This window comes from Mus musculus, chromosome 11 (genome assembly GCF_000001635.26).
Source record: "Mus musculus strain C57BL/6J chromosome 11, GRCm38.p6 C57BL/6J".
Classification (NCBI taxonomy): domain Eukaryota; kingdom Metazoa; phylum Chordata; class Mammalia; order Rodentia; family Muridae; genus Mus; species Mus musculus.
Genome location: NC_000077.6, coordinates 17,051,408 through 17,079,372, shown reverse-complemented (window position 1 = coordinate 17,079,372; position 27,965 = coordinate 17,051,408). Strand labels below are relative to the sequence as shown.

At 38.3% G+C, this 27,965-nt stretch overlaps 1 protein-coding gene across 1 annotated transcript; it reads right to left on the bottom strand.

Moving 5' to 3' along the window:
* Cnrip1 (cannabinoid receptor interacting protein 1) lies at positions 1-27,514 on the bottom strand. Its single transcript, NM_029861.3, has 3 exons — positions 27,025-27,514; positions 24,592-24,742; positions 1-973 (listed from the first exon to the last, which is right to left on the bottom strand). The coding sequence occupies exons 1-3, from the start codon at positions 27,201-27,203 to the stop codon at positions 809-811; spliced, it is 495 nt and encodes a 164-aa protein (NP_084137.1). The 5' UTR covers positions 27,204-27,514; the 3' UTR covers positions 1-808.
* Between the last annotated feature and the right edge of the window lie 451 nt (positions 27,515-27,965).

Below are 27,965 nucleotides of genomic sequence, written 5' to 3'. Positions count from 1 at the left end.
TCATTTCCAATGTCTTTATTAAGAAATATCAAAAGTTGATTACCATTCCATACACGGTTGTACAAAGTTCAAGTTAAAGGGTATGTATTAGTGCCACCTTTATGTTTGTTTAAAGTCTATGGTAGCTTGCCAAAGGGATGAGCCACAGGTCCAATTCCACAACAATGTCTTTTCCCTATTTCTACTAGACCACAGCAAAATGCCTTGCTACTTGAAATACTATTAATACATTATAAATACTTACTTATATATTCATCTTTTTATTCCTTCATTATCTTCCTTTCTCTGAAACAGCCGAGCTGTTAATAGGAAGCACAACATTTGGGTCCCATTTACTGCAGACCATGTTGTTACATTTTTTTTCACAAAGTCACCTTTGGATGCTCACACACATTGCATGCTACATGTTACAAGTCACACATGAGGGACTCCAGCACATTGTTATCTTAATTTAACAATGAACACAAAAGGGAGAAATTATTTATCTTGAAAACAAAACACCACGGTCTCTCTGTGGAACTTTGGTGTAGGACAAACCTGCTACTTCCACTGAGCTCCTGTCACACTGGCAGACAGGATAGATGCAGGAACACCAGCATACAATAGCAAAAGGAGAGCTTTCAGGAATGTGACATTACATGTGATGTCATGGGTACTGCATCAGAGGGGAGTCACACTTTCACAGTAACTGGGGGTAGGAGGTCATTGGGAAACAGCCATGGTGTGGTGTGCCTTGGTTAAGGCTTGTGCTGGTTTGTCTAAAGGTCAGTTTCTGGAGATTGTCTTGCAACATCAGAAGGAATCATTTTCAGAGGAAGGACTCCTTATTCACCCACATGAGGCTGCGGGTCTCATTGGGCTTGCATTCATACTCAATGACAGAGAAAGGACTTCCCCACTGGCAATGGTCTCGCTTGTGGTAATTGTAGAATTTGACTTGCCACACTGTCTCGAAGGTCCCAATGTCTGTGAACTGAGGAAAGAGAGGCAATCATAAAAACTGCATCCTGCCACAAGCAAGTGGATGCCTGTTAAAATCAGCGACACAGCCCCCGGTAATCAGGACTCAGAAGCCATGTCTCTCATAGTCTGCAAAGCTCACACATTTCCTTTTATGCACTACATTCCTATACTGGAGATATTTTTTCCAAGATCTCTGGCGTTGAACTGTTTTATTAAGTTTTCTTACTTTCCAAGTTTAGGTTTCTGAAAAGCCAACCTTAGACTCTCACAATTTCAGTGATTTTTCTAAAATTCTCCTTGCCACAGAAGGGAATTGGAAAGTGAAGTGCCGGGAGTCCTCTGGACCTGGAATGAGTTTGAAATGGGTGGGGCACAATGTCAGACTTTTCTTTAAAGACTGGTAGTCTCTGGCCTTCTAGCTCTCTGACTACAGCGAATTCTTGCTGATAACTTCTAAAAGATTGTAAAAACTTTCTTGCTTACTCTATGGTTAAAAAACACTGGCTTCTTTTCTCTTTAACTCTGTGCTTTATCTAACTCTTTATGCTTAAATAAGCGCTAGGGAAACTTAACTTTTTCTTACTGTTCTGTACTTCATTAAGCACTAAAACTCTTTGTTACTTGTGCTACACTTCATTAAGCACTAAAAACCTAACTCTTTATTACTTGTGCTTTAATAAGTGCTAATATCTGGCAATGAACACATACTGTTTAGCAGCAGGGAATTAAGTGAAAGGACTTATTGCTGGTACTCCCTTCTTTGGTGAATCAACAAGAAGCTGGGTACCTCTTTGTGAACAAGAGAGGAAGGAAAGCAAAAAGAGTTAAGATGTTGCATACAGGCAAATGTGCATAGACACATACATTCAAACATGCATACATCCATACTCTGGCCAGGCCTGACCATCTGTCACAATCAACTACACAAATATTCATTCATGTTTACATACATAAACACATGCCTACACATAAACATAGACAAACAGACAAATACATTTGGATGGATGGATGGGAGGATGGGGCAAAACTCTTCAAGCCAAATGGTTACTCATCCAACAACTTTATTTCTTTTTTTTTTTCTGTTTTTTTTTTTAATTCCTTCTTAGACAAAAAGTTCTTTAGAAAATTACCTCAAAGATAAAATATTACATGAAATGGGAATTACAGAAGGATGTTGATATTAAGTTCAAAGCAGTGTTGCATTATAATATACTCATTAAAAGTTCAAAGGAACAATTTTTACATGACCTTGCCTTATCATAGTGCACACCCATGACTTTATCCTTGGACCTAAATGTCTTTCCATGAACACAAAATTAGCCTAAGTCTATTTCCCTTTTTAATGTGATTATGAAAGGTCATTATATTTCTTATTATGCAGCCTTTATTTACTACCCTGAGGAGTGGGCACATTCTATTCTTGATTCTAACTTTATTACATCTTCCTAGCAACTAAAGCAATCTCTAAATCTTCCTAAAATTATTTGAATCAAGTTGGGAAATTCTATAGAATCATTATCTACTTGTCCACATAGCATCACTACAAGATAGTACATCTTTGTAGGTCTGCAGAAATCTGCTCAAAAGGGTGGGTCAGTAGCTAGTGACTGTTATATATTTAATTATAACAGGAAAGCATATTAATAGCAGGGATCTTTTCCTAAGTGGATTTCTCTTGGGCCTTGCCTACTGGAGCAAATCTGTCAGAGATGTTAATCTAAGGTGGACCCATCTTAGGAAGATTACCTGCTCATTTTCAGCTTCTCCTAATGATGGCTCCTGACAGAGAAGAAATGGAATAATTTGGATTGGCCATCTTTTGGGTTCTCTTTCAAAAGACAGCAGTGCAAGAAAATGTCTATATTCTGTATCTAAATGTAAATAATTGCTTTTTTGTAAATTAGTTTTGTCTCAAGTGAGAACATTTGAAGGTGACAACTACAAAAACTTCCCTTCAAAGTATTGGATTCATAAAGATTATTATCAAAAATTGAGGGTGTGAAAGTCAAAATTATGTGCTCATGTCTCAAGTTTAGGTACTATTCATGAGTGTGTGTATGTGTCTATACACTATACAACTATATATTATATATACACACACAAATAGTAATCTGTACTATTCAAACTGTTAGTGCCTACTATGTACTTGTACATATAAAAATTGTATAAGGTATGATTACTGCTTTTAGGATGTTTGCATCTCAACCAGGTATGATAGTTTACACAGAAATCCCAGCATATGGAAGGCAGAGAGAAAAAGACTGCCATGAGTTCAAGGCCAGCCCCAACTACCATGCAAATGAAAATTATCATTCCACTAGAGGGTTGGAAGATAGGTTCAGTGAAAATTACTGCACAGAATTCTGAGCTGTAAGAATGGGTTTGTTGTCCTTTAGCCAAAGAGGCCACAGAATGCTCTAGAGGCCACTGGGCAGGTGCTCAAATGGCCTGGGGTTTGCCTGATGATGACTGCCTACTGCAGCTATTTAGAGCATCTGGCATTAAACAGCATTATGCCTGTGGTTATTTTTTTCTTTGATCCTCCTATGATGGGAAGGGGCAGGGAATGACTTGGCAGGAATCTCAGACTCTCCTAGAGCCAGGAGACATAGAGAGAAGGGCAGTGAGCAAGGCGAGCTTTTATGCTTTGCAGTTGATACAGGAGGAGGGTGATCGGATGCTTCACAGAGAGCTTTCCAGGGGGCTCAGTACTCAGCACTTTCACCATTGCCTCATCCACTAACTTGGTCCCAAAGCAAGATCTGGGCTTCCCTTTGGGAACCATGTCTGATGTGAAACACGGAATGATACAATTAGAGTATATATAGTTCCTGGGTATGAAAGGAGTATCTCTTCTTGCAGAGTCATGGCCTAAAACCCTATGAACTCGTTTATAGTAACCTCAGGCAGGAATTAACAGAAAACCCCTAATTCTTCACTTGATGGAAGGCAAGTTTTGGTATATGTGTAAAATGACATGTGACTGACCCATCAATAGTTTGTGTAGATTAAGGAAAGAAAAGGGCTGGATCTCAAGACAGTATATGCAAAACAATCTAGGTTTTAGAGAATACACACCATACGATTCCAATTACCTTAAAAGTATATGATAAAATATAGGCTATATTCACAAAAAATATCTGTGGGTATCTAGCCTGAGATAGGGGAGTTTAATGGAAATGTACAAGATACTGTATTTATTATTTGTAGAGCTTGTTACATCTCTGAATACTTTTTTTTAAAAAAAAGATTTATTTCCTGTATGTGAGTACACTGTTGCTGTCTTCAGACACACCAGAAGAGGGTATTAGACCCCATTACAGATGGTTGTGAGCCACTATGTGGTTGCTGGGAATTGAAATCAGGACCTCTGGAAGAGCAGTCAGTGCTCTTAACCATTGAGCCATCTCTCCAGCCTAGCTGATTGCTTATTTATTTATTTATTAGAACATGATTTTAATATTTTCAAGTGTTGGTATTCAACAAACAGAATAATTATTTTAAGATATATTTTGCTGTTATGTTTCCCTTTTCATTTCTGACTTTATTAATTTGGATACTGTATCTGTGCCCTCTGGTTAGTCTGGATAAGGATTTATTTATCTTGTTGATTTTCTCAAAGAACCAGCCCCTGGTTTTGTTGATTCTTTGTATAGTTCTTTTTGTTTCTATTTGGTTGATTTCAGCCCTGAGTTTGATTATTTCCTGCCTTCTACTCCTCTTGGGTGTATTTGCTTCTTTTTGTTCTAGAGCTTTCAGGTGTGCTGTCAATCTGCTAGTGTAAGCTCTCTTCAGTTTCTTTCTGGAGTCAATTAGAGCTATGAGTTTTCCTCTTACCACTGATTTCATTGTGTCCCATAAGTTTTGGTATGATGTGTCCTCATTTTTATTAAAGTCAAAAAAGCCTCTATTTTTTTTATGTATATCTTCCTTGACCAAGTTATCATTGAGTACAGCGCAGTTTAGCTTTCCATTGTTTTTGTTGGTATTTAAGACCAACTTTAGATTGTGGTAATCAGATAGGGTGCATAGGATTATTTCAATCTTCTTATATCTGTTGAGGCCTGTTTTGTGACCAATTATATGGTCAGTTTTGGAGACGGTACCATGAGGTGCTGAGAAGAAGGTATATTCTTTTGCTTTAGAATGAAATGTTCTATAAATATGTGTTAGATCCATTTGGTTCATAACTTCTGTTAGTTTCACTGTTTAGTTTCTCTGTTTAGTTTCTGTTTCCAGGATCTGTCCATTGCTGAGGATGGGATGTTGAAGTCTCCCATTATTACTGTGTGGTGTGCAATGTGTGCTTTGGGCTTTAGTAAAGTTTCTTTTATGAATGAGGGTGCCCTTGCATTTGGAACATAGATGTTCAGAATTGAGAGGTCATCTTGGTAGATTTTTCCTTTGACCAGTATGAACTGCCCTTCCTTATCTTTTTTGATAACTTTTGGTTGAAAGTTAATTTTATTCAATATTAGAATGGCTACTCCCGCTTGTTTCTTGGGACCACTTGCTTGGAAAATTGTTTTCCAACCTTTTACTCTGAGGTAGTGTCTGTCTTTGTCACTGAGGTGCATTTCCTGTGTGCAGCAAAATGCTGAGTTCTGTTTAAGTATCCAGTCTGCTAGTCTGTGTCTTTTGGGGGAATTGAGTCTATTAGTGTTAAGAGATATGAAAGAAAAGTGATTGTTACTTCCTGTTATTTTGTTGTTAGAGGTGGAATCATGTTTGTGTGGCTATCTTCTTTTGGGTTTGTTGAAAGATTCCTTTCTTGCCTTTTTTTAGGGTGTAGTTTCTCTCCTTGTGTTGGTGTTTTCCATCTGTTATCCTTCCTAGGGCTAAAAAGATGTTGTGTAAATTTGGTTTTGTCATGGAATACTTTGGTTTCTCCGTCTATGGTAATTGAGCGTTTTGCTGGGTATAGTAGCCTGGGCTAGCATATGTGTTCTCTTAGGGTCTGTATGACATCTGCCCAGGATTTTCTGGCTTTCATATCCTCTGGTGAGAAGTCTGGTGTAATTTTTATAGGTCTGCTTTTATATGTTACTTGACCTTTTTCCCTTACTGCTTTAAATATTCTTTGTTTAATGCATTTGATATTTTGATTATTATGTGAGGGGAGAAATTTCTTTTCTGGTCCAGCCTATTTGGAGTTCTGTAGGCTTCTTGTATGTTTATGGGCATTTCTTTCTCCAGGTTAGGAAAGTTTTCTTCTATAATTTTTTAAAAGATTTATTTATTTATTTATTTGTATATGAGTACACTGTAGCTGTCTTCAGACACACCAGAAGAGGGCCTCAGATCCCATTATAGGTGGTTGTTAGCCACCATGTGGTTGCTGGGAATTGCACTCAGGACCTATGGAAGAGCAATCAGTGCTCTTAACCAATGAGTCATTTCTCCAGCCCTCTCCTATAATTTTGTTGAAGATATTTACTGGCCCTTTATGTTGGGAATCTTAGCTCTCTTCTAAAACCTATTATCCTTAGGTATTGTCCTCCCATTGTGCCCTAGATGTCCTGGATAGTTTGGGTTATGAGCTTTTTGCTTTTTTGCGTTTTCTTTGACTGTTGTGTCAATGTTTTCTATGGTATCTTCTGCCCCCGAAATTCTCTCTTCTATCTCTTGTGTTCTCTTGGTGATGCTTCCATCTATGACTCCTGATCTCATTCCTGGGTTTTCTAACTCCAGCATTGTCTCCTCTTGTGATTTCTTTATTGTTCCTATTTCCAATTTTAGATCTTGGACTATTTTGTTCATTTCCTTTGCTTCCTTTATTGTGTTTTCCTGGAATTCTTTAAGGGGCTTTTGTGTTTCCCCTTTAAGGGCTTCTAGCTGCTTACCAGTGTTCTCCTGTATTTCTTTAAGGGAGTTATTTATATCCTTCATAAAGTTCTCTATCACCTAGTAGGCCCCCAATACACATATAGTAGAGGACTTCCAGGTCTGTGTTCATTCAGAGATGAGGCACCTAACTCTCAAGAGACTGGAGGCCTCAGGGTATCTGGAGGTCAGGTGGGTTGGGGGGTGGGGGCATTCAAGTGGAGACAGGGTGGAATGGGGAGGAGGTGTGGAATGTGGAGCAGATGGAGGGGTGGGAATGGATTATGGAGTGTAAAAATAAATTAAAAATAAAATAAAACGAAATTTTTAAAAAGTCCTCTATCACCATCATGAGAAGTGATTTTAGACCCGAATCTTGCTTTTCTGGTGTGATGGTGCATCCAGTACTTGCTATGGTGGGAAAGCTGGGTTCTGATGATGCCAAGTGACCTAGGTTTCTGTTGCTTATATTCTTATGCTTGCCTCCCACCATCTGATTATCTCTAGTGCTACCTGCCCTTGATATATCTGACTGGGTCCTGCCCTCTCTGTGATCCTGGTTGTGACGGAACTCCCCAGAGTTCAGCTGTCTTTGTGTTGCTGATTGCTTTTTAAATCAATATTCATTTGCAGTTAGTCACAAGAAGGTAGCTATTGAGACCTTATTTAAGAGTCCTTTTGAAAGTCGGGTCCAGAAGTCATGATTCCTAGAAGAACACTGTAACTAAAGTTCAGAACAGTGAAAAACTAAACATGGAAATCCTTACTTAGGGAGTGACCTACTATATAGCAATTTTTTTTCTATTATTTTTAATTCCATGAATCAAGTACAGTACAATAGTGGGTGCATGCCATTGGGCCAGGGGTGTAGTTCAGTGGTAGGGTACTTGCTTAGAAAACATGAAAGACTCTGAGCTGATCCTTAGTAAAAGCAAAAACCCCTGGATAGTATTATCCAGTGTCCAACTTAATCCTGCTCTCTAATGTTGGAAACTGATATTTATATTCCTATGTGCTTATTTTTACGTTTAAAATTTAATGAGAAAAAAGCCTAAACCTCACCAAACTAAGAATTAGCATTTTTAAACCAAATAGTGATATAAAGTATGTAATAATTTAAAATTATGATGGCTAATTTATTTGGAGACACTGCCTCACTACGCAGCTCCAGCTATTTGAAGCTTGCTTTGTAAATCAGGCTGGCCTTGAAATCACAAAGATCTTTTCTGCTTCTGCCTTTTGAGAGTGGAACCACTCACTGAATATTAAAGGTATTTTGTAAAGTACATATTTTAGTAGTAAAACATTCCATTATCAGCTGGGCTATGGCGGCGCACGCCTTTAATCCCAGTACTTGGGAGGCAGAGGCAGGTAGATTGCTGAGTTCGAGGCCAGCCTGGTCTACAAAGTGAGTTCCAGGACAGCCAGGGCTACACAGAGAAACCTTGTCTCAAAAAAACAAAACAAAACAAAACAACAAAACAAAACATTCCACTATGAAAAATTTTTTTAATAAAGCTAATTATCTGAGAGAAGCAGCAGCCCTGAAGCCATGTGCCAGGTAAGTGAGAGAAAACATTGCTTTTCCTTGAAATAAGAAAGAGGTAGATATTAAAGAACAAAACAAAAACTTAAAAATAAGTACTATAACCAACCACAAGTAAGAGAAAACTTAGGGCTTTACACTTACCTGAAAAAAATTTAAGTTAGGAAAGTCTTTTTTTTTTTAAAGTTTAATTTTAGTTTCTGTGTATAGGTGTTTTGCCTGCATGTATATTTACGTACCATCTGTGTTCTGTGCTCACAATGGACAGAATGGGGAGTCGGCTACCCTAGAACTGGAATTAGAAGCAGTTGTAACTGGAGTTAGAGGCAGTTCCATATAAGTGCTGGGGACAGAGCCCTGGGTACTCTGGAGTACCAGTAGCAAATGTTCCTAACCACTGAGCTACCTCTTCAGCCTCTTAAAGTTTTAATCTAAGACTATTTAGTGATAACGTTCAGTGGCACAAGAGACCAGAATAGAAATACACTGACTGCAGCTGTCAGTCAATACATGAGATCTTCCTCGTTTGGTTTTGTTTCTCTTGACTACTGCTAAAAATCCAAAGTCATGCTTGGCACACTGCTGTTAAATCTGCAAATCTCCCTCTCTCCCAGCTCTTAGGTTTGTTTGTTTGTTTGTTTCTTTGTTTGTTTTAAGTATTTTCCCCTAATTTTATGGAGTTTTACTTCCAATTCTTTTACTATATAGCTCAGCCTTTTTTTCTCATCTGTCTGAGATCAGAAACAGCCACACATACTTGCTTCCCTGCCTTGGCTCATTTGTCTCTTATTGGAAAAAATAATGACCTTAAAAATCTAGTGTTTAGAAAATGTCTTTAAAATTAATAAACTCTTTTCTCTCACTTTGTTAGTTTTTGAGAATTCTGTACACGGTATTTTGACTATTCATTTCTCTCTCAACATCTCTGAGATCCACCATCTTTCTCTACCCACACAAGAGGACCCAACTTGAGTCTTCTCTTTTATTTTTTTTTAACCGAACAAGTACAGTTTGTGTTGCTCACATACATCTGATTTTGTGTCCACTGGAGGAAGGTTGACATACCAGTGTCCACAACTTTAAAAGGATTGATTCTTCCTTTGCCAGAAGATATCAATTGCCAATAACTCTTCAGCTAATGACAGGACTTTGTGCTCACCTTTCCTCTCCAGCATAGGATTTTTGTCCGGCTTATGTTTGCACAGACCTTGTATGTGCCTTCACAACTGCTATGAAAAGTTAATACATTCTCAACAAATGAAAGAGAAGAATAAAACTTACCAGTGTCATGGACACAAAGCAAAATGGCGTAATTGTACATTGCACAGATTTTAAGCTTTAAAGCTTCATAGCAATAATCTTTATAGCAATAATTTCAATAAAGATGGTTGTCTTGACCATAGTAGCTCCTCTCAAAACATCGCCCAGATCCACTCTTCTTCTCTACCCATCCAACTTCCCCTTTTTTTATCTTTTTTCACTCATCAAGTAGAGTGTGTGTTGCCAATATATTTCCACTGGGTGGAAGTCTCACCCAGTGAGTAGAAGAAGTTAGCATGCAAGCCTAGAGACTTAATTTTTGTTCCTGGAACCCACATAAGGGTAGATGGGAAGAAGTGACTACACCAAGTTGTCAAAGTTGTCACCTGATCTCCACATGCACACCATGGTGTGCATGCCTACACACACACACACACACACACACACACACACACACACACACACACACACACAAAAGCATTCACAAAATTAATAGAAGTAAAAATTGGAAGAAAGATGGAGAAATTTCCTCGAGAAAGACACAACATCTGAGTAGAGTCCTGTCTACTGAGAAAACTGAATTGTGGCGATGGCTCCACTGGTAGAGTGTCTGCTGCACATGAACAAGGATCTAAGTTTGGGTCTCCAGTTCTCTTGTAAAAAAAATGGGCACAGACCTGTAAGTGCAGTGCTGCTTAGAGTTCACTGGCCAGCTAGCCTAGGCAAAGTGATGAGCTTCAGGATCTACAGTGGACAGAGACCACGGGAAGTGTCTGATAACTTCTGGTCTCCATATAGATATGCACACATGTACATGCATACACAGCCACATGAACATAAACACCACAAACACACAGAGGAGGGGATAGAGGTTAAAAATAGGTCTAAATGTTTGATAAATCATTCATTCATACAGTAATAACTTCAGATATTTAATAAAACACACCAATTCTATTTAAATATATTCAGACAGAGATAGGAACATTTCTGTTTGTTTTATAAATCTGAATCACCCTAACAACACAATCTCAAAAATAAATTATGAACAAAGATTTCTACAAAAAATGTCATGGCCTTATATGTATGTTTGTGCATTGATTCTACATTTTGAAATATTAAATTTAAATATGTAAGTAGGATGTCAAGACCAAGAATGTTTTTTAAGAGAATAAAAGGTTAAAAGGGTACATAGATTTGTGTGAGATATCTGTTTCAAGTGATAATGGATATGATATTCACTGCATTGTGACATCACTGCCATCTCAACATATGTGAGTACACGTCGTGATAATTTTCATGACAAAATTGATAATTGATGCATTTTCTATTTTATATGTCTTTCTTTAATATAATCTCTCTCTGTCTCTCTGTCTCTCTCTCTCTCTCTCTCTCTCTGTGTGTGTCTCTCTCTCTTGTGTGTGTTTGTGTGTATGTGTGTGTGTGCCTGAGATGAATGTGGGTACCTATGTGGCCAGAAAAGGGAGTTGGCTCATCTGAAGTTAGAGCTACAGATAGTTACAAGCAGCCCAGTAGCTCAATGTGGGTGCTTTGAACCAAATTTGCTCCATGAAACATTTCTTAAAACATTTCTCAGGTATAGGAGAGAACCTGAGAAATGTTTTAAGACTTTGCCCCTTCTTAGAATTGCGAACAAAACACCCATGGAAGGAGTTACAGAGACAAAGTTTGGAGCTGAGACGAAAGGGTGGACCATCTAGAGACTGCCATACCCGGGAATCCATCCCATAATCAGCCTCCAAACGCTGACACCATTGCATACACTAGCGAGATTTTGCTGAAAGGACCCTGATATAGCTGTCTCTTGTGAGACTATGCCGGGCCCTAGCAAACACAGAAGTGGATGCTCACAGTCAGCTATTGGATGGATCACAGGGCCCCCAGTGGAGGAGCTAGATAAAGTACCCAAAAAGCTAAAGGGATCTGCAACCCTATAGGTGGAACAACAATATGAACTAACCAGTACCACCCCCCCCCCCCGGGAGCTCGTATCTCTAGCTGCATATGTATCAGAAGATGGCCTAGTAGGCCATCATTGGAAAGAGAGGCCCCTTGGTCTTGCAAACTTTATATGCCCCAGTACAGGGGAACACCAGGGCCAAGAAATGGGAGTGGGTGGGTAGGGGATTGGGGGGGGGGGGTTTGGGCACTTTTGGGATAGCATTGGAAATGTAAATGTAAAAATACCTAATAAATAAATAAACAAACAAACAAACATTTCTCCTTCATCATGACTGTATTAATATCAACAGATACAAGGAAGAACTTTGACAATGCAGTGTTGATTATTTCCTCAGCAAACTAGAATTAGAAAGCTTTTCAAACTTGTTAAGGGGCACTGACAAAATGTCTGTAGCAAATGTCATCCTAAATGGTGAGAAAGTGAGTTTTTGCTCATGAGATTAGAAACCAACCCTATAAACTCCTATCTCCGCTATCCAGCACTGTACTGACTGTACTGGAAGTTCCAGTAAATGCCTAGAAACAACAACAACAACAACAACAACAACAACAACAACAACAACAACAACCAACAGCAAGTGTGGTGTGAAGTCAAATGTTTCTGTTCTCAGATGAAAACTATATCTGCAGAAAATGCTAACCAATTTAATACAAAGCTACTAGGATGAGTGAATTTGGTAGGTGTACAAGACACAAACTTCTTATTATTTTATAGCTGAGCTTTGACATTGATATATTTATATTTTTACTAATCGTGAAAGTAAAATCATAGTACTATTTTTATAGAAGAGTTAAGTTTTTCTCTTGTGAGTTGACCACTTCCATTATTAAGCTCACTTTTCCATTATCATATCTTAATATTTCTTTCTCATTGGTAGCTGATTTTTTTTTTTTTTGGTACAGGAATGTGACAGTTGTTGTCAAACATTACACCAAACAGCATAAGGAACAAAGTTTATACCTGTTTATAATCATAATAAAATATGATTCATATCACTTGTGCACATGTAAAATCATCTTTCTCCATCACATATTAGCCTCATAACTACTTCATATCTTCTCTGCCTTATTCCTTTAAATTGCTACAGACAAAGGCCAACATATCGGAGAATTCATGGAGATGGAATTGCCATTTCCCTGCTCTCTTAGGAAGACACTTAATAAGAGAGACTCCAGCAGGAAAACCCATGAGATGCATAGTGTGGTGGAAAGAGAAAAGCAACTCCCACACAGCTGCCCTCTGATACATATGCAGACATGCACAATGTGGCATACCCCAACATTCAAATCAATCAATCAATCAATCAATGGGCTGGATAGCTATCCCTGTTAGTAAAATAACCACGGTTACAAGCATGAAGACATGAGCTTGGGTTGCAATCATCTATACAAAGGCTGGAAATAATCACAAACATCTGTTACCCTAGTGCTTGGGGTTGGGTTGGAGAGACAGGTGGATCCTTGGAACTTTCATGCCAGCAAGTTTAGTCAGTCAGTAAGTGGTCTTACAAGACTGAGAGACTTCCAAAAATTAAGATGGAGAATCATGGTGGGAGATACCTTATTTTCTAGCCTCCATATGCATAAACACACATGCACAAATGAATATTCACACACACAAATATGCATGTGCATATATTAATATTCACAGCAAGGTGTATTTATATATATTTACGCATACACACATGACATTAATAATAAAAGAAAAAGAGGCTACCAACTTGAGAGTAGGAGGGGCATAGGAGGAGTTTGTGAAAAGATATCTGGGGAGGGATACAGGGAGAAAAAAGTGAGGAGAAAGTGCTGTGATTCACTTTCAATTAAAAATACCTTTTTTTTTTAAATGAAATAAAGTTGAGGGCAGTCTCAAAGATTAGGAGATAACATTAAGCTTTCTTACACATATGTACTTGGAACTCTTAAGAAAGTGAGAGCCAAATTAGTGCTATGAAAAATTGTGCCAATGAAATTGGCAACGTAGTTGAAATAGATTACCTCAAATGCAAAAACAAAATAACCCTAAGAAATAAACAGCCCAGTATTAAGCAATTTTAATTTGTAATTAAAAGTCTTAAAAAGTATTTAGCAAAATAGAGTTAGGAGTACTTCAAATTTTGGTAAAAAGTTTATGAATCCAATAAATTCATTGAATCCCAATAAAAACCAATACAAAGAAAAATACACATAGGTGCACTACAGCCAAATTATCTAAAACCAGACTATATGATATATAAAGGCATCGTTTTACTTTGTATTATACCTCAATTATAATATTTCAAGGCAAGCAAAGGAAGAAAACACAGGCCCAGAAGCGAGTGAAAAAGAAGGTGGGATTTTGAAAAGGTCGTTAAGGGCAATAAATGTCTACTTACACTGACCAGAAAAAAACCAGGCATTTTGAATATCAAGAACAAAAGAATGGATCTTGTTAGAATTCCTAAGGTTAGTAAATACCTTGAGGTGCTGGAAAGATGGCTGAGCAGGTAAGAACAAGTTTTTGCTCCTCCTGAAGACCTGACTATGGTTCCCAGATCCCAAATTAGGCAGCTCACAGCTGTTTGTAACTCTAGCTCCAGGGCATCTGATACCTCTGGCCTTCGTGGGAACTGAAACCCCCCTACCCTGCATCCCTCACAGACAATGAAAAGAAATTGAAATAAAATATGAAAATAAGAATTATCATGAGCTGTTTTATTGAAGCAAATAAGACAACTTAAATAAAATTAATTACTTCCAAGGCAAAGTCTGTGAATGTGACTAGCCTGATAAACTGAATTTTAATGGAAGCTTTTTGATGAATTCTACCCAATATATTATCAGATCTGTAAGGACTCTTCCAGAAATGTGTGAACTTTTCCCAAATCATTTCATGCACTTAGCACTCTCCTGATACTGAGACCAAACAAACATACTTCAAGAAGAGACCAATCACTTTCAGAAATAGATAGAAAAATCATCACTAAGATGTTAACGAGCAAAGTTTAGCTACTCATATAGAAAACATACCATAATCAATTACTACTTACCCTGGAATTCAAGGCTATTTTAACATTGAACAAAAGCTATGTAATGTATTATGAACAAAACAAAAATGAAAGCATCTGATGATAAGCTCTGAAAAAACACAAATATTTTAAAAAACATTCTGTAACATTGTAATGAAAATGCTCAACCATACCTAAGTTTTATATAGAGAGCTATATAACTCTTATACTATCAAAAAATTGAACTCTTGAGACTCCAGCTGCTCAGATGCAGACTGGTCCATTCAAAAGGACAGATGAATTGAGCTCCTGCCTGCTGAACTGTCCTACATTACCCAAGACCTGTTCTTCCACTCTTCTACCTCTACATCACTGCTTGCCTATGGGTGAACTCCACCCTAAATTCTGCCAGTCTTCAGCTACTCAGGTGCAGGCCACACCAGTCAGAAAAACAGAGACTCCCCTGCTGCATGAAAGACCAAACAAGTTGCCAGAAGTCAAGCCCCAAACCTGGGCAGGACTCTTGTGGTTCAGAGGTCAAGCAAGCTGCCAAGAATGTGGGCCATAAGGCCCCAAAGACCAAAGAGTAAAAAGAAGCTAAGGAACAAAACATACATCTAACAAAGACAAACTCAGAAATCAGCACCTAGACTTATAACCATCCCAAACCCAGGTGCCTAAGTGCCATGTAAGAACACTAGTCAACAACACCCAGGGCAATATGGTATCCTATGACAGCAAGACCCGAATATTCTTATGCAGCTGAAGTCCAAGAAAATGACCTTAAAGTCAGTTTTATGAAGATGATAGAGATTCTTACAAAGAAATGAAAAAAAAAAAAACCTTAAAGAAGTCAAGGAAAAAAACAACAAAAAAATTGGAGGAAATCAATATATTCCTTAAAGAATGCTAGGAAATCCACAAAAAGCAAAACAAAACAACAACCAACCCCCACCCACCCACCCAACCAATCAACAAAACAAACTAATAAAATAGGTAAAGAAAACTGTTCAAGACCTGAAAATTGAAATAGAAGTAATGAAGAAAACACAAACTGAGAGAATTCTGGAAGTAGAAAATCTAGCTAAGTGAACAAGTACTACAGACACAAGCATCACTAACAGAATACAAGAAGAGATGGAAGAAAGAATCATATGGTTGAAGATATGATAGCATAAATACTATCATATCTAAATGTTAAAGCTAAAAATGTTTCTGAGACAAAACATTTAGGAGATTTGGAACACAAAGAAAAATACTAAACCTCAAAAAATAGAAGAAGATTCCCAACTCAAAAAGCCCAGAAAATATTTTTAACAAAACCATAGAAGAAAATTTCCCTAACCTAAAGAAAGAGATGCCTGCAAATGCACAAGAAGCATACAGAGCACCAAATAGATTAGACCAGAAAAAAGTTCCCACCACATAATAATCAAAACGCTGAATGTACAGAACAAAGAATATTAAAAGCTGCAATAAAAAAGGCCAAGTAACATATAAGGCACACCTACTAGAGTTACCCCTGACTTCTCAAGAGAGACTCTAAAAGACCACAGATGCCAACCCAAACCACTACATCTAGCAAAACTTTCAATTATCATAGATGAAGAAAACAAATAATTCCATGACAAAACCAAATTTAAACAACATCTATCCACAAATACAGTCTTACAGAAGATACTAGAAGGAAAACTCCAACCCAAGGAGGTAAACCACACCCAAGGAAACTCAGAAAATAAGTAATTCCACACCAGCAAAGACAAAAGAAGGGAAGCAAACAGATACACACACACACACACACACACAACCACCACCAACATCAAAACAACAGTAATTAACAATCATTGGTCATTAATAACACACACACACACACACACACACAACCACCAACAACATCAAAACAACAGTAATTAACAATCATTGGTCACTAATATATTTCAACATGAATGGATTCAATTCCCCAATAAAAAGACACAGACTAACAATGGATGCATTGTTTTGCTGCATACAAGAAACACACTTCAACTTCACACTTCAACATCAAAGATAGACATTACCTCAGAATAAAAAGCTGAGATAAGGTTTTCTAAGCAAATGGACCCAAGAGGCAAGCTGGTATAGCCATTCTAATATCTAATGAAATAGATTTTCTACTGAAATTAATCAAAAGAGATGGGGAAGTATAGTTTATATTCATCAATGGAACAATCCACCAAGATGATGTCTCAATTCTGAACATCAGTGCCCCAAATGCAAGGGCACTCACATTTGTCAAAGAAACATTACTAAAGCTTAAATTATGCATTGAACACTACACATTAATAGTGGGAAACTTCAACAACTTACTCTTACCAATAGAAAGGTTATCCAGAAAAAAAAAAAAAAAACTAAGCAGAGATGGAAACAGATGCAAAGACTCTCCAGCCAAACATTAGACAGAGCTTAGGAATCCCATAGAACAAGGGAGGAAGGATTGTAGGAGCCAGATGAGTCAAGGGCACCACAAGAAAACTCACAGAATCTACTAACCTGAGCCCATAGTGGTTGAACCATCAACTAGGGGACCTGCATGGGGCTGACATCATCACTCCACATTTATGTTTCAGTTGTGTAGCTTGGTCTTGTTGTGGGACTCCTAACAGTAGGAGCAGAAGCTGTCTCTGACTCTTGTCTGCCTTTGGGACTGTGGGTGGGTGAATGTGTGCATGTACATGTGTATGTGTATTAGATAATGTGCATACAAGTACAGGTGCTTTGTAGCTCAGAAAAAAGGGTCAGATCCCCAGGGGCTGTACTTACAGACAGTTGTGAGCTATGTAATGTGGGTGCTGGGAACCTAACTTGGTCCTCTGTAAGAGCATTACATGTTCTTGAATGCTGGCCATATCTCTGCACCCTCCCTTAAAACTTTCAAATTTAGTGTGTGTGTGTGTGTGTGTGTGTGTGTGTGTGTATGTGTGTGTGTGTGTTGGTTTGAGTATAGGTACCTGTAAAAGCATGGGAGCATCAAACCTCCTAGAGCTGGAATTACAGGCAGCCATGAGTTGGTCCAGTATTGGTGCTGGGAACTAAATTCAGGCCCTCTGGAAGAGCAGCCCATGCTCTTAGTTGCCAAGCCATCACTGCTACAGCATGGACATTTCATATGTAGTTAAATATACACTTATTCTGTGACTTAGAAATTCTCCTCTTAGCCATTAACTCAAAAAAAAATGGATAAAGGAGTCAACACATAATGGCAGAGTTGAAACATGTTGTAGCATCGTTGAATTTGTATTTAATGGAAGATTCCTTCCTTCCTTTTAAGATTTATTTATTTTTATTTATGTATATGCATTTATGCCTATCTGAGTTTATGTGAAAGTGCCTGTGGTCTCCAGAAATGAGCATCATATCCCTTGAGTTATATGCAGCTGAGAACTGGTTGAAGTGGCAACTAGGAATGAAACTTAGGTTCTCTTCAAGAGTAGTAATTACTCTTTACTGCCAAACTGCCCCTCCACCACCAACATTCTTTATTATTCCTAATCTTGAACTAAAATAAAATACCTGTCATATCCTTTAAAGTGACTATATATTTTTATTACAGGTTTTTTACAATAGCAGCTGTTTTAGTTGTTGTGACAGGATCTGATAATGTAGCATAATTTGACTTTGAACTCATAACTCTGCCTCAGCCTCATAAGTGTAGTGACTGTAGATGTGTGTCATCATGGTTGGCTTATAATAGCTGCTGTTCACATCATTAGAGATAGTCTGGTTTTGCCTCTTGAGATTAGAAGCTCTACAAAGTTGGGAATATTTATTTTTTTCTCACTGCTAGAACATCTATGCTCCAAATGAAAGGGCACCCACACTCACAAAAGAAACTTTACTAAAGCTCAAAGCACACATTGGACCTCACACAATAATAGTAGGAGAATTCAATTCCCCACTCATATCAATGGACAGAGCATGGAGACACAAACTAAACAGAGGTACACTGAAACTAACAGAAGTTATGGACCAAATGAATTTATCGATATCTGTAGAACATTTCATCCTAAAACAAAAGAATATACCTTCTTTTCAGCACCTCATGGTACTTTCTCCAAAATTGGACTCAACCAATACAAGAAGATTGAAATAATCCCTGCATCCTATCAGACCACCACAAACTAAAGCTGGTCTTAAATACCAAGAAAAACAACAGAAAGCCCAGATATACATGGAAGCTGAACAATGCTCTACTCAATGATAACTTGGTCAAGGAAGAAATAAATAAAGAAATTAAAGACTTCTTAGAATTTAATGAAAATGAAGGCACAACATACCCAAACTTATGGGACACAATGAAAGAAGTGTTAGGAAGAAAACTCAGCTCTGAGTGCCTCCAAAAAGAAACTGGAGAGAGCATGCACTAGCAGCTTGACAGCAACCTGAAAGCTCTAGAACAACAAGAAGCAAATATACCAAAGAGGAGTAGATGGCAGGAAATAATCAAACTCAGGGCTGAAATCAACCAAGTAGAAACAAAAAGAACTATACAAAGAATCAACAAAATCAGGAGCTGGTTCTTTGAGAAAATCAACAAGATAGATAAACTCTTAGCCAGACTAACTAGAGGGCACAGGGACAGTATCCAAATGAACAAAATTAGAAATGAAAAGGGAGACATAACAACAGAAACAGAGAAAATTTTAATAATGATGGGATCCTACTACAAAAGGCTATACTCAACAAAACTGGAAGGTCTGGATGAAATGGACAATTTTCTAGACAGATACCAAATACCAAAGTTAAATCAGGATCAGATAAACCATCTAAACAAGTCCATAATGCCTAAAGAAATAGAAGCAGTCATTAATAGTCTCCCAACGAAAATAAGCCCAGGACCAGATGGGTTTAGTGCAGAATTCTATCAGACCTTCAAAGAAGACCTAATACCAATACTCTTCAAACTTTTCCACAAAAAAGAAACAGGAGGAACACTACCCAATTCATTCTAGGAAACCACACTTACACTGTTTATTCTTTCTTGAATATGGAATGGTTTTTATCTAATTAGAAACTTGTCACAATTTCCTTTCATAGATGACTTCATAAGAGATTATTTTTCTACTTCTATAATGTTTAATGTTCCAAATAGATTTAAAAACTGGTTGAGTATATATTACTTTTACCTTCAGAAGATACTATGTATATATAAGAGGCTTTAACTATTATAAATTATTTCGATGACTTAAAAAATGTCAATAATGAGTTGTATATTTTAAAAGAAATTTTCTTAGTTTAATAAAAACATGTTACAGACTGGAAAAAATTCTAAATGTGATCTTGTCATATTGAACTGATCTATATGTTAAACAAAATAAAATATGTAAGCTCATCTTATATTAAAAATTAATTTCTGAATCAGGTGGCAGGAGGCAAGCATAAGATCATAAGCAACAGAAGCCAAGGTTACTTGGCATCATCAGAACCAAACTCTCCCACCATAGTAAGTCCTGGATACACCATCACACCAGAAAAGCAAGATTAGGATCTAAAATCAATTCCCATGATGATGATAGAGGACTTTAGGAAGGTTATAAATAACTCCCTTAAAGAAATACAGGAGAACACAGGTAAACAGCTAGAAGCCCTTAAAGAGGAAACACAAAAGTACCTTAAAAAATTACAGGAAAACATAATCAAACAGGCGAAGGAAATGAATAAAATCATCCAAGATCTAAAATTGGAAATAGAAACAATAAAGAAATCACAGAGGGAGACAACCATGGAGTTTGAAAATCTAGGAAAGAGATCGGGAGTAATAAATGCAAGTATCACCAACAGAATATAAGAGACAGAAGAGAGAATCTCAAGTGCAGAAGACATTATAGAAAACATTGACACAACAGTCAAAGAAAACTCAAAAAGCAAAAAGTTCCTAACCCAAAACATCCAGGACATCCAGGATACAATGAGAAAACTAAACCTAAGGATAATAGGTATAGAAGAGAGTGAAGACTCCCAATGTAAAGGGCCAGTAAATATCTTCAATAAAATTATAGAAGAAAACTTCCCTAACCTAAAGAAAGAGATGTCCATGAACATACAAGGAGCCTACAAAACTCCAAATAGATTGGACCAGAAAAGAAGTTCCTCTCCTCACATAATAATCAGAACATCAAATGCACTAAACAAAGAAAGAATATTAAAAGCAGTAAGGGAAAAAGGCCAAGTAACATATAAAGGCAGATCTATTAGAATTACACCAGACTTCTCACCAGAGACTATGAAAGCCAGAAGATCCTGGGCAGATGTCATACAGACCCTAAGAGAACAGCCCAGGCTACTATATCCAGCAAAACTCTCAATTACATAGATGGAGAAACTAAAGTATTCCATGACAAAACCAAGTTTACACAGCATCTTTTTATAAATCCAGCCCTAGAAAAGATAATAGATGGAAAACACCAACACAAGGAGAGAAACTACACCCTAAAAAAAGCAAGAAAGGAATTTTTCAACAAACCCAAAAGAAGATAGCCACACAAACATCATTCCACATCTAACAACAAGATAACAGGAAGTAACAATCACTTTTCTTTCATATCTCTTAACACTAATTGACTCAATTCCCCCAAAAGACATAGACTAACAGACTGGATACTTAAACAGAACTCAGCATTTTGCTGCATACAGGAAATGCACCTCAGTGACAATGACAGACACTATCTCAGAGTAAAAGGTTGGAAAACAATTTTCCAAGCAAGTGGTCCTAAGAAACAAGCTGGAGTAGCCATTCTAATATGGAATAAAATCAACTTTCAACCAAAAGTTATCAAAAAAGATAAGGAAGGGCAGTTCATACTGGTGAAAGGAAAAATCTACCAAGATGACCTCTCAATTCTGAACATCTATGTTCCAAATACAAGGGCACCCTCATTCATAAAAGAAATTTTACTAAAGCCCAAAGCACACATTGCACACCATACAATAATAGTGAAAGACTTCAACACCCCACCCTCAGCAATGGACAGATCATGGAAACAGAGACTAAACAGAGACACGGTGAAACTAACATAAGTTATGAACCAAATGGATCTAACAGATATTTATAGAACATTTCATCCTAAAGCAAAAAAATGTACCTTCAGCACCTCATGGTACCTTCTCCAAAACTGACCATATTCAAAGACATATTCAAGATGATTGAAATAATCCCATGCACCCTATCTGATCACCACAATCTAAGGGTGGTCTTAAATACCAACAAGAACAATGGAAAACACACACACACATGGAATCTGAATAGTGCTCTACTCAATGATAACTTGGCAAAGGAAGAAATAAAGAAAAAAAGAAAGGCTTTTTAGAATTTAATGAAAATGAAGACACATCATACCAAAACTTATGGGACACAATGAAATCAGTGGTAAGAGGAAAACTCATAGCTCTAATTGACTCCAGAAAGAAACTGGAGAGAGCTTACACTAGCAGATTGACAGCACACCTGAAAGCTCTAGAACAAAAAGAAGCAAATACACCCAAGAGGAGTAGAAGGCAGGAAATAATAAAACTCAGGACTGAAATCAACCAATTAGAAACAAAAAGAACCATACAAAGAATCAACAGAACCAGGAGTTGGTTCTTTGAGAAAATCAACAAGGTGGATAAATCCTTATCCAGACTAACCAGAGGGCACAGATACAGTATCCAAATTAATAAAGTCAGAAATGAAAAGGAAAACATAACAATGAAATATATCTTAAAATAATTATTCTGTTTGTTGAATATCAACAGTTGAAAATATTAAAAGCCTGCCCTACAAACATTATGGAAAAAATTAATTTCTACATTTTTTCCTAATAGAATGATATGAACTGAAATAAAATTTGAGTTAAATTCATCTGAAATTTAACAAATGAAACTGTAAGAATTCAAATGAAAATGTATAAATGTACTTGGGTATATGTACATACGTAATTAATCTCAGAGTTAGGAAAGATTTTTCCATTCTGTATTTACAGTAACTGTAAAAGCCATAGAAGGAAAGACAAATATGTTAGGCTATGTTAACAAAATTAAATTTACATTATAATCAAAATTAATACAAATAATAACTGATATGCACACTCAAAATACAGCAAAAAATGACTTAAAGATATATTAAAGTCAGTAGGACACACATGTTGAAATAGGAATACAAACTATGCATATAGATTATATAAAGGAAGTGGAAATTGCCAAAAGTAACTTTAAACACAGAAGTTGAAATAGTACATGAGGGTTAAATTGTTTAAAAGTGTTTTTAATCATATTTATTCGTTATTATTGCTAAGTATCCTATCATTTATTGCTTGAGTATTGGTGTGTGGTGATATATGTCATGGTATAGCCTAAGAATGAGTTCTTTCGTTCCACTACAGGAGCTCTGGTAATTGAACTTGGGCTATCTCTTTGAATGGCAAGAAATCCAGTCATCTATGCTGACTCTCCTTGCATTCCTAGATGCCAGTGTAAAATCCCCAGCATGCATATTCCTTCTGGAATTTTACCTCGAGTAAACAATAACTTTGCAAAAGTGAGTAAAAATGAAAGTAGCATGAAATGGAAACCACCAATAGGTAATTGGGGATACTGATACACTCACAGATTTCAAAATGATGTTCAATATTTACATCTTTGGATGTATATGTCCGTAGAAAACTATGCAGAGAATGATGTCCAGTATACACATGTATCCAAAGTCAAAGTAAACATCTTTCTAAGAACATGGACTAAAATATTGACAACAGTTGTCTCTTAAAGAAATTAGCATTTTTCTGCATTTTGTATTTTTCTCTGTTGAGTCTCTGGTGGAAAACAAAAATCCCTAGAAACGGAGTTCAACTATAGCACTCAAAAAAATAGGCTGCTAATTTATTTCCTTATGATGTAGCTGGTTTAACTAGATCAGACACTGAGAGGCCTTGAGGTTTTAGGTGGATTAGGTCTCAGATCAATGTTTCTGGAAGGCGATAACACAGGCTATCCTCAATAGGGTGGATTTTCCATAGGTATGTTAGTTTCATTGGTTGTAACTTACCCATCATTAAAATTTACAAAAAACCACTGCATATGTGACCTAGACCTGAATTTTTAAGTAATCATTAAAGAAAAATTTTCTTATCTGGATATTTGGGAAACTGTGGTCTCTCTATAAAGGCAGAGGGCAGGCAATTCAAGGTTGCTCTTTGAGAAGGAAAAGACTGCCTGTTTTTTGATTTTTGTTTTTGTTTGATTTTACAGTAGTCCATTAAGTGATTTTCCCTATTCTTATATTTTAGCAAGATTAGTCCATTATCTAGAGTATACACAGACACTTTACTTGTCAACTTTATCCTTTAATCTATTTGATGTCAATATTTCTTGGTGATAAATATTTTCTAATAATATATACAGATGCACTCTAGGTTAATAGGCTCTGCATCCATGGATAAGACAACCTTCTGAAAACACTCAGAAAATTGTGTGTGTTGAACATGTTTTGACTTCTTTGTCATTATTCCTTGAAAAGCACAATACAAGAAATATTTACACAATAATCATAATCCAAAGATTATTTAAAATGTATGGGAGGGCATGCCAGCATTGTACTGTACTATTGTATATAAGGGATGATATCTGTGGATTCTGGCATTTGTGAGTGGTCTTGGAACCAATCCCCATGGACACAGAGGGATGACTGCATTCGATATGGTTAGAATAAGATGCTTCTTGTTTACAATGGGCAGTCACTTTTTGGTTCCTCAAGTGAGAGTGCCTTAAGAAACAAAATGTCAGTCTTTCTTTCTTCTTTTTTTATTTTATTTTTATTTTTTTAAATGTCAGTCTTTCATGAAAAAAAAAAGCATCAGTAAATATTACTCTCTCTCTCTTTTCACAGGTCCATGAGGGAAACTGAACCCTATTTCCATAGAAACTGGCTCCAGCACATCTTTCCTTATTCGTAAAGAAGTAGTGATTTCTCCCCCTGCAGTTTCTTTGTTCTGAAGCCATATCCCCGCACCCGCAGCTTGGACTTACAGGCATGGTGATCTGGATGGGTTGTCGCTCTCCACTTTTGGTTGGGGCTACACCTTCTGTGTCATAGATGCCGGTGTAGACAACTCTCTCCCCGTCAGGCTCTTTACCCTTCAGCTCCAGTGGGACAAGGACACCACCAATGGAAATGTTCCTGCAATGGACTTGAGTTGAGCATAGATAGTAGGAATTATCTTAGGCATTCTGTTCTATTCTGAATCAAAATCCTGGAGAGCAAACCTACAAGGTTTGGCTAAAGAGGACATGCAGAAACATCAGAAAGTTTAGGAGGTTAGAGTTGTCTAGCTAAACAGTAACATGACCATGGGCCAACCACTTCCCCTCCCTAGAGTAACTTCAGTATTCCCATTATAAGATCTCCTTTCTCATTGAAATCATCTATGGAATTAAAATTCCACCTATGCCCAGCTCTACCCCAACCTTCAGAGACCAGCACTGAAAAATCTTGGTGATTCATATAGGTGAATAGTTTCAAAGACCTCTGACCTACCAAATACTTTTTAATATTTTTTTTATCTTTTATTCCAACAATTGAAGATTTTCCATCAGGTTTACTGCATTCCAGAAATTCTCAGTGATGTCATCCATTCAGATGAGGAAAAATGTTCTCAGGGCAAAGTCCAGGTATCAACAGGAGACCCATCAGAATATGAACATTAAAGCTCCACCCTGGAAACATAGCACTAGAAACTCTGATGAGCACAACTTGACTATCATTCAACAAGCTCTTCAGCAAATTCTAATAGAAACTCAATCTGGGAGTCGCTGCATTAGAGCACTGAAGAAATCCTTACCACAACTTAAATGTAATTAAAGAAAAACTTACCAGCACCTAATCTGCTTTCAGATTAGCTTGAAATCTAGAAAATTACCCCCAAAGAAAGGGAAAATAAACTGTGAAAGTGAGGGCAACATTCTACAGGGCATAAGAGGGGGGAAAGCCTGGACACAAGTTCGGGGACAACTAGGGACGGTGAGGACAATGGGTACAGGGAGCTGGGAGATGGAGGTGTGTGTGTGTGTGTGTGTGTGTGTGAACACCAGAAACAGTCCAAGTGTGGCTACAAATCTTTATGTGTAGCGAGCTAAATAAAATAAGTTTACTTACTTCAAACTAACTGAAAGTATCTGATTGTTTCAAAGCCTCTTCTTCCCTCGAGTATGTTAGGGTCATAAATGTTGCTTTATTCCTTCTTACAAACTAGACGACACAGTGCTTGAGTGAAAGGTGAGCCAGTAGAGGAGGACCCTGTGACAGTTTCAATTGTTAACTTGACACAATGTAAAATTACTTGGGAAGGGATTCTCAATGAGAATTGTCTCTCCGGGTTAGTCTGTGGTCATATCTGTGTGGGGTTTTTTGATTGTGTTTAATCATGGTTGGAAACCCCATCTAAAAGTGTGCTGCTGGGCTCTAGACAGAATGGAAAGGAAGGAGCAGATGAGCGCTGACCTGCACGCCCCAGTTCACTGCTCTCTGGTCTCGGCTCTGAAAGTTGCAGCTGCCGTGACTTTTTGACATGATGGACTCTAACATCAAAACTGAGGCAAACAAAACCTTTCTTCAGTAAGCTGATTTTGTCAGGGTATTTTATCACAGCCATAGGAAAAGAAACTAAGACCCATATGTGATCTTTTTTTTTTTTTTTTTTTTTTTTTAACTGCCACCATTCTCTTCTACAGTCTTCTTGTGAAGATGCTGTTAACCACCACAGAGATCAACACTAGGCTGACCAGGCTGACTGAAAAATTCAGCCAGGAAAGAAAGAAAAGGCACAGTGTATGAAATCCATAAAGGTGAGCCCAGCACAGGCAGTGCCCTCTAATTTGTGCCTGATGCCTCCGCTGACATTAACCCTGGAAGGGAGAACTGGAGAGCATCCTTCTGGGAACCCAGGGACCATCTGTCCACTGAGATTACTCACTCCTCAGCCTCTCTTCCCACTTCCACTTCCGTATTGTCAGCAGAAGCAGGAGAGATTGCAGGATCCAGCAGAGGAGAGACGGGATTGTGGTTCCTGAAACATTCCATGTCTTTCTACCATCGTCCCCACCCTGTCTACCTATGTTTCTCTGTTGTAGGTAGACTAAAGAGAGATTTACAAGAAATCAAAACAAAGCAAACCCTAAAATACAACAACAGCAGCAAAAGCCTCCAAACCTTGGATTCTTGTCGCAGATTTAAAGGGATTTACTGAAATGGGTGGAAGGAATCAGGAATGTAAGACTACAAGCTCAAGGAGGGGGAGTAGCTTAGGGGCAGGGCGTTCATCTCTTGCCCTCATTCCAGGTCCTGCTGAGCATTCGAGAGACTAGAAGGGCCCAGTGGAGGATAGGGATGCCCTGGAGCCTCCATGCTCCTCCCATACCCGGGATGTTATTGCCCTGCCACCACCCGGCACGCCCCACACTCACTCGACCTGCAGTGTTGTGGGCTTAATCTTCACCTCCACCTTGTAGGAGGAGCCGGTGAGCAGCTTGATTGTGCGGTTCTGGCCAAAACGCTGCCCGTCCACCTTGAAGAAAACAGGGCCGTCGTTGGGCTGGATGCGCAGCGCGATGGAAAGGCGCACGAGTCCGGGTAGGTCCCCCATAGTTGGCAACCGAGACTGGAGTGGTGGACAGTGAAGGCTGGAGAGAGCTGCTGCGGCGCTTTGGGCGGAGGGGACAAGCAGGGAGGAAGAGAGAGCGGATGGATGCAGGCCACAGCTAGGAGCGGTCGCCTCTGTCCACCCCAGATTTTGAGAAGCAGCTGTGGCCCTCCACTACACTCAGAAAAGGAGCCGGCCCAAGAGACAGCATGGAGGCAGCAGGCTGCCCCATCCCCCGCTCCCCACGCAGGGCCCTGCACGCACGCGAGGGCTCGCAGTGACTGGACTGGCAGGCTGCCCCGCAAATCAGCACTGCTGGGGGCTAGAGAGTTAATCTTGTTTACGCACCACAATCCCCTTCAGCAGGACTGACGTTTAGGCTCCTCCTAGAACAGCACCGGATGCGAGGAGGATGGGGCGGAGAGGCCCTGGGACCAAGATTAATTGCTACAACAAGGAGCTGAGACCCCAGAGTCTAGGCCCTAAGGGATGTAGATTCACTTTCTGGAGGGTTTGAGCTGAGGTTTGGTGTGAAGTGACTGAGAGGGGAAGTGGAGGCAAGTGGCAGGAAACGGGGTAGGAAACTGCTAGCTAATGATTTAAATTTCAGGAAATGAGTGCATCCTACTGAGAGCAAGGACAAATGGCCCCGAAGGCAGAGCTCATCTCACGTGGAGTGGAAATTACACTAGATTAGGTGGAGATAGAAAGACAGATGCGGTTAGGGAGAAAGGGGGAGCAGGGACAGGTTGAGAGAGTCCTATT

Excerpts from the sequence above, each read along its gene's own strand:
- Cnrip1 (NM_029861.3), bottom strand. The coding sequence starts at position 27,203 with ATGGGGGACCTACCCGGACTCGTGCGCCTTTCCATCGCGCTGCGCATC. Across the intron at positions 24,743-27,024 it reads CCCACAACACTGCAGGTCGA|GAACATTTCCATTGGTGGTG; the intron begins GTGAGTGTGGGG and ends AGTCCATTGCAG. Across the intron at positions 974-24,591 it reads CCATCCAGATCACCATGCCT|TTCACAGACATTGGGACCTT; the intron begins GTAAGTCCAAGC and ends CTCTTTCCTCAG.